The following is a 13,426-nucleotide window of genomic DNA, read 5'->3' on the forward strand; positions in this document are numbered from 1 at the left end:
TGATATAGCGGCAAGTTCCAGTTAAGAGATATCATTCTAAAATGTCCAATTTATTAACAGAAATATGTTATAATTTATAATACTATTTATATTTAAGAAAAACACTTTTTGAATGGATTAAAGCTATGTATTATTATTAAAACTTATAGTTATTTACATCATTCTATATTTTAATTTTTTTCCGATGTTTCTATAAGCGACGAATAAGCTAAAAAATATATACAAAAACAGAATAATATATAATCCCAATCAAACAATATCTTAAAGAAAGCGTTACCAAATATAGGTTTCATATATTTTCGTTGTAACAATTTTCAGTATAATAGTAACGTTGTGAAGCGATAGCAATCTCAATAAAACGCGGCTGAGCCACCCAGATTTATAGCCACTTCACTCAGGTATGTCTCTGCTTCGACGACTATGCCTACGCCTAGTGTCAGTTGTGAAACTCTATGGCCCGTGAAATTTTTCTTTAAATTAAATGTAAACCTTTTGGCGATATCACTAGCATTTGTGAAGAAAAACACTGTTCTACATGTGATGATAAATAGCTACCTTTATTCATGAACTGTATCTGTGCGGTTCCCGGGTCACCTGCGTGCTTTAAATAATAGAGGATTTTAGATTTACTCTATATTAACCACTACAACAATATCAGCGAAATAATGAAATATTAATTGCTATGTAACGAATGAATCCTATGTAACAGGCGAAGAGAGTGCCTACGTTTGGCTAAACTCTCGGGGCGTAACTCCCATAATTTAGTTAGTTGCTATGAAAGTAATGAATGCAATGTAACAGTCGAAGAGAGTGCCTTCGTCTGGCTAAACTCTATGGGCGTAACTCCCATAATTTAGTTAGTAGCTATGAAAATAATGAATGCAATGTAACAATCGAGGAGAGTGCCTTCGTCTGGCTATACTCTCGGGGCGTAACTCCTACGATTTAGGAAATCGCTACGCTTATAAAACTACGGAAGCCCGAGTAAGCAAAATGCCTCGTACTGTATCAGTTACATAATATAGATATTCGTTGCCATAATGACGAGAGCTTGTGATATTGCAGACAATAGGCAAATAATCAATGTTGATTCGGTATACATTTGGGATACAATTCCCAATCTGATAGTTCTATAGACTGCTCTATGGGCTTAAATAATTTATTCCGTCTAAATTATTTATTTACTACAAATTGAACGGCGCGAAATGAGGTGCAACATCTGGGATTGTTCCCCTGTCTTTGACTTTATAAGTTTTGAGGTAATTTTATAACCTATATAGTAATTTATTTGATAATATGTTCTTACATCGTCATAGTAACCCTTGATATTTTTCGTACTATTTTAAAGCAAAACTTGCCGAGAAATATTTCTCAAATTTGAAGTTGCATCCGTATATTGAGTTAGCAGTCGTCCCATGACGCCGCCTGCGTAACTATATTTATGCACTTCAAAGACGGTACGATATTAGAAACTATTATTTTGCCTATGTTGTTAGTAGTATGTACTTCATAGTTATAGTATGTATGTTTCAGTGAAGTTGCTAACTTATTGAAATTACAGTTAAAATTAAGATGAATTTATGTGTATTAACCAAATACTGAAATGAGTAAGTTTATAATATATTAAACCTGTTTCGAATTAAAGTTACTTTTAAAAAATAAAAAATATTTTTAAATAACTATACAAATATTACCATTGATTTAACGAAAGGATACACTTATAACGATTAGATTCAAAATACGCTTTATACGTACTCAGCTTCTCGAAGTACTTTCAAAATTTACTTTAAGGACAGTTAATTCCTTTGGTTTAGTATCCATGGGTTTAATTAATTAATAGCTGAGTTTCATTATCGGACGTCGAGGCAGAATACGAAATTCCACCCGTATCACCTCGACGTCCGTCGTTCCACAACTGAGCGTTTTTAAAGCAGTTTTTGCCGGGCACTACCACTTAGGTTAGCTGCCCACTGAAGTACTCAAACCTATTCGACTTAGGGTCCTTCAAGAAAAGAGCGTAGCAATTCTTAAAAGGCAGGCAACGCACTCGCGAGCCGTCTGGCATTCAAAGTGTCCATGGGCGGGCGGTAGACTTAACAGGTGAGCCACCAAAAATGACCATAAGCCATTTGCCGTATACTATTAACGTATAAGATATTCACTATAGAAACTACCAATCACTTATCATATAAGAAAAATATCTTTGTTATCATCCAGTCGGCTAAAAATTATTATAAACTTGATTGATCATAACATAAAATATAACTTTATTCAGCGCTGTGAAAGCACTTTAATAGAACGCTCTAATTTATAATCTTCGCGATTGCGTCAGCAATTTTGTTTACTGCCGCGAAAAATACAGCATTTTTATATCCCACTTTCATCTTATAAAGTACTTTATCTTATACGTTTTTAACAACCTTATTATGTTTCGTAGAATTAATATATAAATAGCTTAAATAATAACGAAGTTAGTCAAAAATCTCTTCCTACTTTGTCCCAAACCGTATTATTTTTAATTTATATAATATTAAGAAGTTAACGCTTAAAATATAATGAAGTTTGGTATTATCGGAAATATGCCATACACAAAGTTCAGCTTTTGTTTCACCTATAGTTTATTAACTACGTATTTTGTTTATATCTATATATTTTATATATATTATAAACAAATCCAATTAGGTTTTTTTTGTATTTATATGACAAATTTAAGCATGTTACGTTTAATACGGTTTTCCGTTTAAGACTCGATTTTGCCTGACTATCATTTCGACTTAATAACTTTGATTTTCTATTTTAGTATTGCGTATTTTATTTAAAAAATTGTAAATTTGTTTTTCTTTAAAAGCGAACCTTAAAATCATGAGTTTTTCATGAGATTAGAATGCAAAGAGAAAACTGCAAGCGGTGTGTAGTGTAAAATAGACACTAGGACGCGTGGTGGTGAGAGGTGGCAGATTTATGAGAGGGATATTTCATCGGATAGCCCGCGGTGATGTGACCACCCCACCAGCCTCCCCTTGTAAGCCCCCTTTGGAAGGTCGAAGGCCGTGTTATACTGAAAAACTCATGATACTTTCATTAACAGTATACAGACGAAATTGATGAGTTTTGACTAATGGTTTAATCAATATTTTATAATACGAACGTTTCACTAAATTTTATGTTTTTGCATCAAAGATGAGGTAATTAAATATTTACTTAAAATTAAATTTATATATCATAAATATCTCAATATTATAAACATACATATAGCTGCTTAACTATTGTATTATAGTTTTGAACCGCTGCACTTGATTACTACGGCAGTAGACAATTATTTTGTTGCAGAGTCATTTGAAAATGATATATCCTAAGGAACTCATTAATTCCTTGATGTATATTTCGTTCCAGTCGGTAGTATAAAGCATCTTATATAGCGTCTGTCATTAATAAAAAAAAAACACAAAAATAGTACATTTATTCGATTTAAAATCAATTTAATTCCGCTTTTCATCTGGCACTATTTTGGTAAAGTAAACAAAACGTAAAATATGGAAAAGCCCTTACGATGCACAAACAAGCACGATGGACGCTTAAAAAATATACAGTGCTCATATTTCGCTCAGTTTATTTTCCACAGCCGAATATCATGTGGTATTTATATTTGTAATATGTTTAACTATAGACGCGGTCTTTTGCATTTGTATGTGTTGTTTGTAATTACTTTATATCATTTCTATAGATTAACTAGTGCGTAGTTTAAATTATACTATAATTTCAAGATATACTTATCCTTACTATATTCTAGTCTCGTAACAGAACTAATTAAAATATTATTAAAAAAATATTTTTGTTCAATATATACCCCAGAGCACGTTGAATTTATTTGTTCTTCAAGGGATACGCTCGTTAATTTGGTTTCAGTTTTGAGTAAGTTTTTTCACAACAGAAACTTTTTATATGGCTTCTAACTAATATACATAAATTACATGAAATAAGAAATTTATTTATAGGCGATAAACTTTACTGAACTCTGAATAAATAAAATACATTAAAATGATAAATAACATATTATTACTAACAAAATCTATGAAGTTATTATATTTCATTTGTAGTTTGGCTCTTTTTGTGCTTCCCTTTGCAATAATTCGGCAGTTTTAAAACCGACACAAAGGGAGACGGTTTTAATTCAATTGATTATACTTTGGTTGAATATAAGTGCAAGCGATGCACGGTTGATGTTGCACAGTTCACAGTCGATAGCACTGATTACTGAACTCATTCCGCACTGATGGACTACGATGGACTACGGAACTTGCCGGATGCTGGAAAAGATTCCGCTTTCAACCGTTTAATGATGCCCGTTTAATATCTCATTAATCATCTGTGAACTTATCACCATGTACATTTAGTTAAGTTAATTGGGATCTAATAAATACATTTTATCTATATAGTACCAATTCTTAAAAGGCCGGCAACGCACGTGCGAGTTTTTTGGCAATGTAAGTGTCCATGGGCGGTATTACTTAACATCAGGTGAGCCTCCGGTCCGTTTGCCTCATGTTACATTAAAAAAAAGTAAGTAAGTATTTTTCCCATAATTGAAACCGGTAAGCATAGAACCGTGTGGTAAATTTAACATTTTACGTCCATATCCAAATTTCTGCATTAGTTTCATTCGTAGAGTTAAACAAACTTTTTTTACAACAGTATTTGTTTTGTCGGGAATTTATTTATATACCACAACCGTGGTTTTTCGTCAAACCAACTAATTTGATTTCCATTAATTGAAACCGTGCCATGCATTACCAAATACTATATACGTTACATCTATAGTAACGTATACATAAATCGCGCTACAATCTTTTAAGTCTGGGCCGCAGGTTTCTAATAGGTGATCAACCTTCTGAGACTGACTCACTTGACTTTTTGGGACTAAGGCATGCCTGTTTCCTTATGATATCTTCCTCCGCCTTCGTATCGTACGAGCGAGTGTTAAATGCGCACATGGCAGGAAGTCCATTGGTTCACAGCTGGGGATGGAACATACGACCCCCGCGATGAGAGTCGCACGTTAAAACACTGCTCGATGATGCTAGTTGTTACAGCCATCTCTAAAATTCAATATGTGAAATTCATACACGCAATTTAGAGTGAGATAAATCGATCTAATACGTAGTATTGAATTTAAAAGCCAGTCTGCGATCGCTCAATATAATATTCAACCGCGTAACTGAATAACCTCGGTGTAATCTAGTTTTTCCACATTTGCATAGTTCCATTTGCATAATACTCTCGAATAAATTATTGTAACATACGTACCAAGCGTTACTGTCGCCCTATAATGCATTTATCCTTAAAATATATTTTTAGTTTTAACGAAATTCTTATGTCCATTTTCATTTCAGTCTAAACACAACTTAACTGAAAGTGAGGAAAGAGTACATTCATTTAAAGAGTCCAGTTAGCCTTGAGTTTTTATGAAGGGGAATTGAATTTCAGTGTATTAACAGTTGCTTGCCTTGACAGGAATTTATAGTGTTATATAACTTCACGGGAAAAAAATATTTTAAAGGTTTTTTTCATATAGATAGTGTAGGCTATATTATATTGTCTACACATGTACTAATTGAAACCCTTATTCCAAACCGTATCAATGATTCAAGCATCTCGTCGACAACGACTTGAATTAAGTAAGTTTATATTTCTCAAACTGAATATAAATAAGAAAAACACTTTTTGACAGATTAAAGCTATGTATTATTATTAAAACTTATAGTTATTTACATAATTCTAAATTTTTTCCGACGTTTCGCGTACTTTTCAGCGTGCGTGGTCACGGTGACTGAAGTCAAAAGGTGTTAAATGTCAAAAGTATCACAGCTGCAGAGAAAGTTGTTTTTTCTGTATTTATTGCCCCGAAGTTGGTATCGACTAAAAGATGACCACGATAAAAGTGTTTTATCTTAATGTGTAATAGCTATTTTAACAAAAGACAATACTATGAATATTAATAATTCCAGAGTCTCGAAGAGCGAGAAAAGAGGCATTCAAGTCACAAAGAGCAATTGTCGCGGGAACAGCGGTATCTCAGGCGGCGATTAGCACAGCTGCGCACGAGTCGAGACGTCACCCGGTCGATATCTGAAAGCTCGATGGCGCACACGACGCGCGCAGATTCCTTCTCCTCTTTAGAGTCCTCATCTGGTGTCTCCACCGCGGAGAGATCGCCTTCATCTGTTTCTGAAAGTGGTAAGTGTCTATTATTTGCAGTTACGTTTATTTTTAGTTGGACTGGCCGCGAAGCCTTGTCATCGAGACAAACACAACCATTATCCATACTTATAATAATAAACAATTTATTCTCGTATCAAAAAATATCACAACATAGGTAGAAATAAAAGTAAAAAATGGTCCTTCCATAGACGTTCTTACTGCTTCCAGACAAGACAGATGTAAATAAGTTAAACGGAAACATCAAATACAAAATTAAAACTAGACCAAATAACTGGTCACACGTCTGAGATGTTTAGTTATTTATCAAAGTTTAAGTTTGGAGTTATTATTTAATTTCGTCCAATCTTCGTCAAATCGTTAAATCTTTTCTATAAAGATTTCTAATTACTACAGTTACATCGAAAGTCCATAAAGCGAATCCCTCGTTCCCGCTGCAATTCCAAAATCCGATAATTAACAAGAACTGCAAAGCTAATAATACCTAGAGTCAAAACAAAGGATTAAAGCCGATCAGTCAGGTGCTGTTGACAGGACCTCCGCACAATAGCCGGCTCTGACAGTAATGTAATTCTGTGCTTCAACCATTGTTGGGGAGATGCGAACATTACGATATGAGCAATATATATTGATTTAGCTCAAACAGCATATATATACTTTACGTATGTATTAATGATATTTAACCTCACATATTACATAAGTAATGAATTTTACTTATTTTATCAGGTTTGTTTTACTGTTAATTAATTTGAATTAGAAGATTTGTAAATCATTACGACTCTGAATGAACTGAAAAGCAGATAAAACGCAATTAATAGCCGATAAGAGTTACGTAAAGGAGTGATCTACGCCGTAGAAGCTACTAAGCTACAATTTGACATAAACATAACATTTATGACTAACAAAACACACACAGAAACACATAAAATAAAAATTCAAAAAGACTGAGAGATAACAGTTTTTTTTTTAAAGAAAAAGGCACGTTTTCATTGTGTAATGCATGTGTGCTGTAGTTTTAATTTGCCCTGGCTCAGCATTATGCTGAGGAGCAGAGTTGTTTCACAGCGCTGGTCATTCTGCCAGTGACTACAGCAGCTAGTTTAGCAGCGCCTCAGTCGCAAAAAGAATTATATTATTACAATATTTCAATTTTATATATAAAAAAGAAGTTTTAAGGCATTTAACAATTTAAAATTCCGTCAGATGATTGTTTAATCGTCAGCTTAACTGAATAACCCAGTTTAAAAAAGCAGTAATGAGCTTATAAAATACTACGTCGTTCGATGTTTTAGCTTATCGTCTTGCAAGATAATGCGCCTAGCTCGGGACAAAATTAAATTATGTAAGGCTTCATACAAAAGGCCTGCTTGAGCATTGTGAATACTTGGATGATCTAATGGATATTAAAAAGTTTGATTTCACTGAGAAATTTGTTTGATACCCTTTACTTTGAAGTGTTGGAATACGCCTTGTTAATATAAATAGCTACTCTACGGTCTTATGGTTTCGTTAAAATTATTTTAAAAACGTATTTGAAACTTAATATAAATTGAATAGTTTTGTTCAGTATATCTATTATACTGTGTATAATAATTCAGTTATGTGTTAATTTAGTTTTATAATATACAATTACGTAGCACGTGCGAATTATTTGAAAATATTTTGTTTAATTTACGTTCGGTTTTTTACAGATATTACATATATTGTGTGTAATCATTACGAAGTCAAATCAAATTCAACTGTCAGTGCTGACTATCATCCCGCGTTCGTCAAAAAATATTGAACGCCATTTTGATTCCTTTATTGCTAAGCTGCATACTGCGTAAGATATTCAGGACTAGAAACTTTAAACAACTATACAAAATAAGATTTTAATATTCGGCCAATAACGATAACTTTTTAGTACATTTATGTACTAAAAATGCAAAGACGTCATAAGGCAAATCACAAAATAAATATACGTGATTGCTTCCGGACCTACTCTATTTCCTGTATTTTATGAATTAACTTTGCGAACACGTATAAGTTTTTTATTCACATACAAATATATGTTTATGTCAAGGAGTATCGTAAAAATTGATTGGATAGTGTCGTTAAGACTTGCGTTATCTTACTATGAACACGAAATTTCCGTTAATATTATTTCTTGTAAAAACGTACAAAGGTCTGAATGTTTAGTTTATATTATATTTATGTAATGACACACACTAGCTTACAAGTATAAGCTTTTCCTACCCCGAGTGCCACTCAGCAGTACAAATTTAAACACTTCATTCGATAATATCAGTCATAATAATATACTATTATATACGTGTGGCTGTTATCCGATTTTAATGTTGGTTTGAACTTGAACTTGAAAAAGCAGTGTTGGCCTAGTGGCTTCAGCATGCGACTCTCATCCCTGAGGTCGTAGGTTCGATCCCCGGTTGGGCACCAATGGATTTTCCTTCTGTGTGCGCATAACATTAGCTCGAACGGTGAAGGAAAACATCGTGAGGAAACCGGCTTGCCTTAGACCCAAAAAAGTCGACGGCGTGCGTCAGGTACAGAAGGCTGATTCTACTTGTCTGTTCGAGAAACAAATGATCATGAAACAGATACAGAATCTGAGGCCCAGACCTAGAAAGGTTGTAGCGTCATTGATGTATACAACACACATATACATATATATCTGGTTAAATTTTATTAAAAATAATTTTTTGAGATTTTTTTATGACTTAAAGCAGGCAACAAATCTTTATTAATCGATTAATTTACTTTATAATCCAAATATAACTACGAAAACAGTATTTTATCTCGGGCAATCTTTGCCAGGCTACAAAAAGACTACGCCAGCTATTAAATGAATCTACATATATGAATACATTTAATTTTGTTACAACTTAGATTAAGCTTTAAATTTCGGCCTAATCAAGCACAGAATTAAGTACATTTTCCCTCTTAATTACTTCATTTAACTAACTGTCCGTTACCGAAATACGGAAATATTTGCATAGTATAGCGAAGTAGGCTGCACGGGGCCATTGAAAAAAGACATTTTCATAAAAAAGACTGACATTTTTGTCTACGTTAGAGCTTTTTAATACGGAAAGCGGCGTAAAAGTCTTCAAAGGGCAAAAGCTTTCAGAGTTTCCATTCATAGGCAGTTTGTATGGTGATTGCTACCGTAAAAATAAGCATTTGCATATGAATTAAATGTTTATTGTGAAAGAGTCTCTTAGTTTCTAGTTTATACATGTGTTTTGAACGCACAAAGGATAATAGTTATACGTTCAAGTCGTTGAAATGGGCTGAGTAAGCGTCTTTTTTTGGCTCTTCTAAGTTTTCATTGTATGGCGTATTCTTAATTCAATTTTCGAACTATAAAAACCTACTTTTATAAGTTGTCAAAGTGTGAGTGCTAAGCTAAATTTTACTTTGTAATCTTGACAATTTCTTTGACATTTTTGCCCCAAGGGTGCGGAGAAAAATACAACAATTTACTTAACCCAACCCGTATTAAGTAAAGTATAAATTGTATGTAAAGATCAGTTTAGCAAACCATTAAAAGTATTATACATAACGTGATTTTTATTTGTCATTTAATATCGAAGTAGCTTTTTGACGGTATCTAAAACTCTTTAAAATTGTGACGGTGAAATGTGTTGAAAAGAGATTACTTTGTCTATTAAAAATAAAAAGATATTGAATAAAAGTTCAACTACTTTCAACTTACAGCCTAATGTACTGTAATATTTTACCTCTTAGGACGATGTATGTAAAATCGTGGACACGTGATATATTGCGAACACTAAAAGCAACTTAATATTAATCTATCGACGCGAAAAGGCCAGCTATATGTGTGTATCATCTGCTAAAAAGGGACAAAATATGAATGGCCGAAACGAAATCGGATTTTTCGTTTTATGAATGGAATATATCATGCGAAGAATAAAACTGGATTCCTTTTTTACAAACAAATGTATGTGTAAATTTATGGGGTAGTAAAAATTTCACACGAACAACAATTTTGCTTCTATTCTAAATGTAAGAAGGCCTATATTTGCGAATACAACAATTTTAATACGTTCTCATACGTGTCTGTATTTACATAGTTGTAAATATTTATTAAACTCAAGATATTAAGTTGCAATGATTAAAAACGTATCTCATTCTGAGTACTAAATTCGTTGAAGCACAGATCAGTTTAATAATAATAAACTGTTCCAGAGAATTTAATATTATCTTTTGTTGTATTTTCATAGTCTCTGTGAAATTATTAATTTCATACAAACGGCAGGCGATATTGTTTTTAACTCTTTTAGATTTATAAGACGGTTAATTCATATATGAAATTGTTTTTTATGACTGCAATACTGAGGTATCCATTTACATTAGTTTAATAATTAGTGGCGATTTATTTAAAAGTTAATTAATTTTTATTTCGAGCTCATTAACGTTTTTAACTGTTTATTACTTCATCCCTCCAACAATGTCGCTTGTTACCGAGGACCTGATAGCTGTATTAAAAAAGCTAAATATACGTATATTTAAGAGATAAACGCAAAACGCTCGAAGCGCCAGCCTTTGAGTTTGACAGCGAGCTTGTTAGGCTTTGTCAACTTTTTTACTTCTTAACTAAATAAAGGTCTGTATATCTTTTTATGCAACATAGAAAAGTAAATAAAAAGGGGATTTTTGGGATGTTTCGTATCCGGGTTCGTTAAAATTTTTGAGTGCATTATGCGCTTTTGTTTCGTATACGCTTTTAATTGGTCCTTTTGGCAGCTTTGTGCCTTTTGTTTTTAACATGTAATTAGTATTTTTATGAAGCATTATGATTTCGAGTTCAAAATTGTGGCTTTGTTAATAAGATTATTTTGTTTTTTCGGATACGTTTCACTATTATTTATCTTATTCATTTGTATTGATTATTTCGGTTTGTATTACAAAAATGTATACTTACTGTAATGTTTTCCATCAGCAATGGTCAGTGGCAGGCGTTTATATCTGTTTAATTTACTTTATTTATATCTTAATATACGCAGTTTGAGCCTTTTCATTATACTTGAGTTAATAGCAATAACACAGTCACATCTCGTAGAGGCATCGTTAAACTTTTCAAAGAATCAGATTCGCTCTCCAATTTGCTCCCGATTGAATTGCTACACGCGTCAAATGACTTACAAGATTGGATTTCTTTTTTTTAAATTATACCTTGCTCTATTGATTTTGATACATTTTCAGTAACTGGAGCTTTCTGGAGTATTCTTTTGAAGACATTTTTCGATGTTATTTTGTAGTTCATTTTTTGTCACCAAACTTAAGCACTGATATTTGCTTTCTACTTACTTTTCGAAGCAATCATGAGTTTAAATTGGTACATCTAGATAGATTATTGTGGGGTCAATATAAATTCCCTAAAAAGTAAAGAAAATATTATATTTTATTGTCATGTAAAATATTATATTTTATTGTCATATAGACTTCGTATTTAGTTTAAGTAGACTGATATTATTACATTGATCACCTGGAACCATTTCATACATCATAGATAGGACCTGTATAGGGTATTCATCATACCCGTTATCATATATGTTACACACACATACACATTCATAATGTGTTTATTAAAAATATATAACAAACTTTAATTAAAGATGACATCGAATGTCACGATGCGATAAAACAAATGCTACACGTTTCGTAAACGAGAGAATACTTTTAGCAGACTGATTACAATCAATAGTGTTTTCACTTAGCCATTGTTTTGCTAGACTTATAAATCTCTGTGCCCGGGTCAAACGAGCTGGCGATAAATCTTAATGTCAAACGCCAAATGTCTAATATGATATTAACATTTTAGATATTTCTTGCTTCTAGGATGATTTTAATTGCAATATTGCACGATACATTGATGACTCGTTAAATTTAAATAAAGTGTTATAATTTACACATATTAAGCTGGTACTAATTGTAATTCTACAATATTTGTTTAAAACGTATTTTTTGTATATTAAAGTTAATGTTTAAAAATTCTTTAATATTTTTTTTTTAATTAATAACTGAGACATTTTTAAACCGAGTCAGTCTCATTACATTGTTTTAACTTTAATATAGACAAAAAATACTTTTTAAACAAATATTGTAGAACTGACTCAGTTTGAAAATGTCTCAGTAATTGATTTAAAAAATTATTAAAGATTTTTTTAATTATTAACTCTCGAGGTTTCGATTTTTTTATAGAAATCATTGTAACGTGTATCATTGTATGAATGCGATATACTCAAAAACTACGTAAAGGATTCTACGGTTTTCACCAATAGATAGTATGAATACTGAGGAAAGTTTTCTTAATGGTTATATGTTAATTGATTGATATATAACGATGTGTTTGATAATGTCTCTAAGAACTTAGTCAAAAATAACGTGGCTACAGTTGCGGACTGAATCTTTTTATTTTTGAGTCATTGTTTCATATATCCGCAGTTTCTGTTGAAGTTAGCAGTTAGTGCTCTCAAATAAGGTTGTCACTGTTTTGAGTAGATACATTATTTTAAATTATTATTATTATATACTATTGTTACGTAATTACTGAGAACGACATTCTATAAAAAAATAGTAGCGTTTATCGCATAATACATACGGAATATTATTTTGAAGTTTTCGTTTAATTGGAAATAGAAATTCGATTTTCAGTTGTTTTTCACCACACATGAATAGAGATTTTCTCATGTTATGCCTACCATTAATTACATAATGGGAAATATCTTTTCGCTGTGATAATTTGTGTGCGGAAAACAAATAAATAACCGAGGTTTATGGGGATTAAGGTGTGGGAGGGTGTACGGAAGTGACGTCACGGGAAACTGATTTATCGGGCTAAGTAATTTTTGGTATAAGGAATTTCCTTAGCTTCATCCGAGGCTTTCTTTTAATATTCCCAATTGACTGCAACTTTGTTTTAACATAACGTTGAAATAACTTTAGACATTATTTAACACCTGTGTGCACAAAATCTTATTTAAATCGATTCATCTATCAATCATTTAGCTTGTTAAGTACAGTTCAAATAACATTATGTCATTGTATAAAATTCCGTAACCCATTAATCAATTATATGTTATAGTCCTCGCGGGTAAAGCCAAATAATCACTTTCGTCGGGAGTCGATCACGGGAAATATTGTGTTAACAATTAAGCCAGGGGAACAATCAAACTTACTATCAATG

The 13,426-nt window shown here is 32.2% G+C and overlaps 1 protein-coding gene across 2 annotated transcripts in view; it reads left to right on the plus strand.

The window, feature by feature from the left end:
• Nucleotides 1-13,426, plus strand: part of LOC123720147 (max dimerization protein 1-like) — a 238,871-nt gene that overhangs the window by 211,024 nt on the left and 14,421 nt on the right. For both annotated transcript variants that reach the window (XM_045676657.1, XM_045676658.1), the window contains exon 5: nucleotides 6,006-6,234. In XM_045676657.1, coding sequence (XP_045532613.1) covers nucleotides 6,006-6,234 — 229 coding nt within the window. The remainder of the gene's footprint in view (nucleotides 1-6,005; nucleotides 6,235-13,426) is intronic.

Source organism: Pieris brassicae, chromosome 2 (genome assembly GCF_905147105.1).
Source record: "Pieris brassicae chromosome 2, ilPieBrab1.1, whole genome shotgun sequence".
Classification (NCBI taxonomy): Eukaryota; Metazoa; Arthropoda; class Insecta; order Lepidoptera; family Pieridae; genus Pieris; species Pieris brassicae.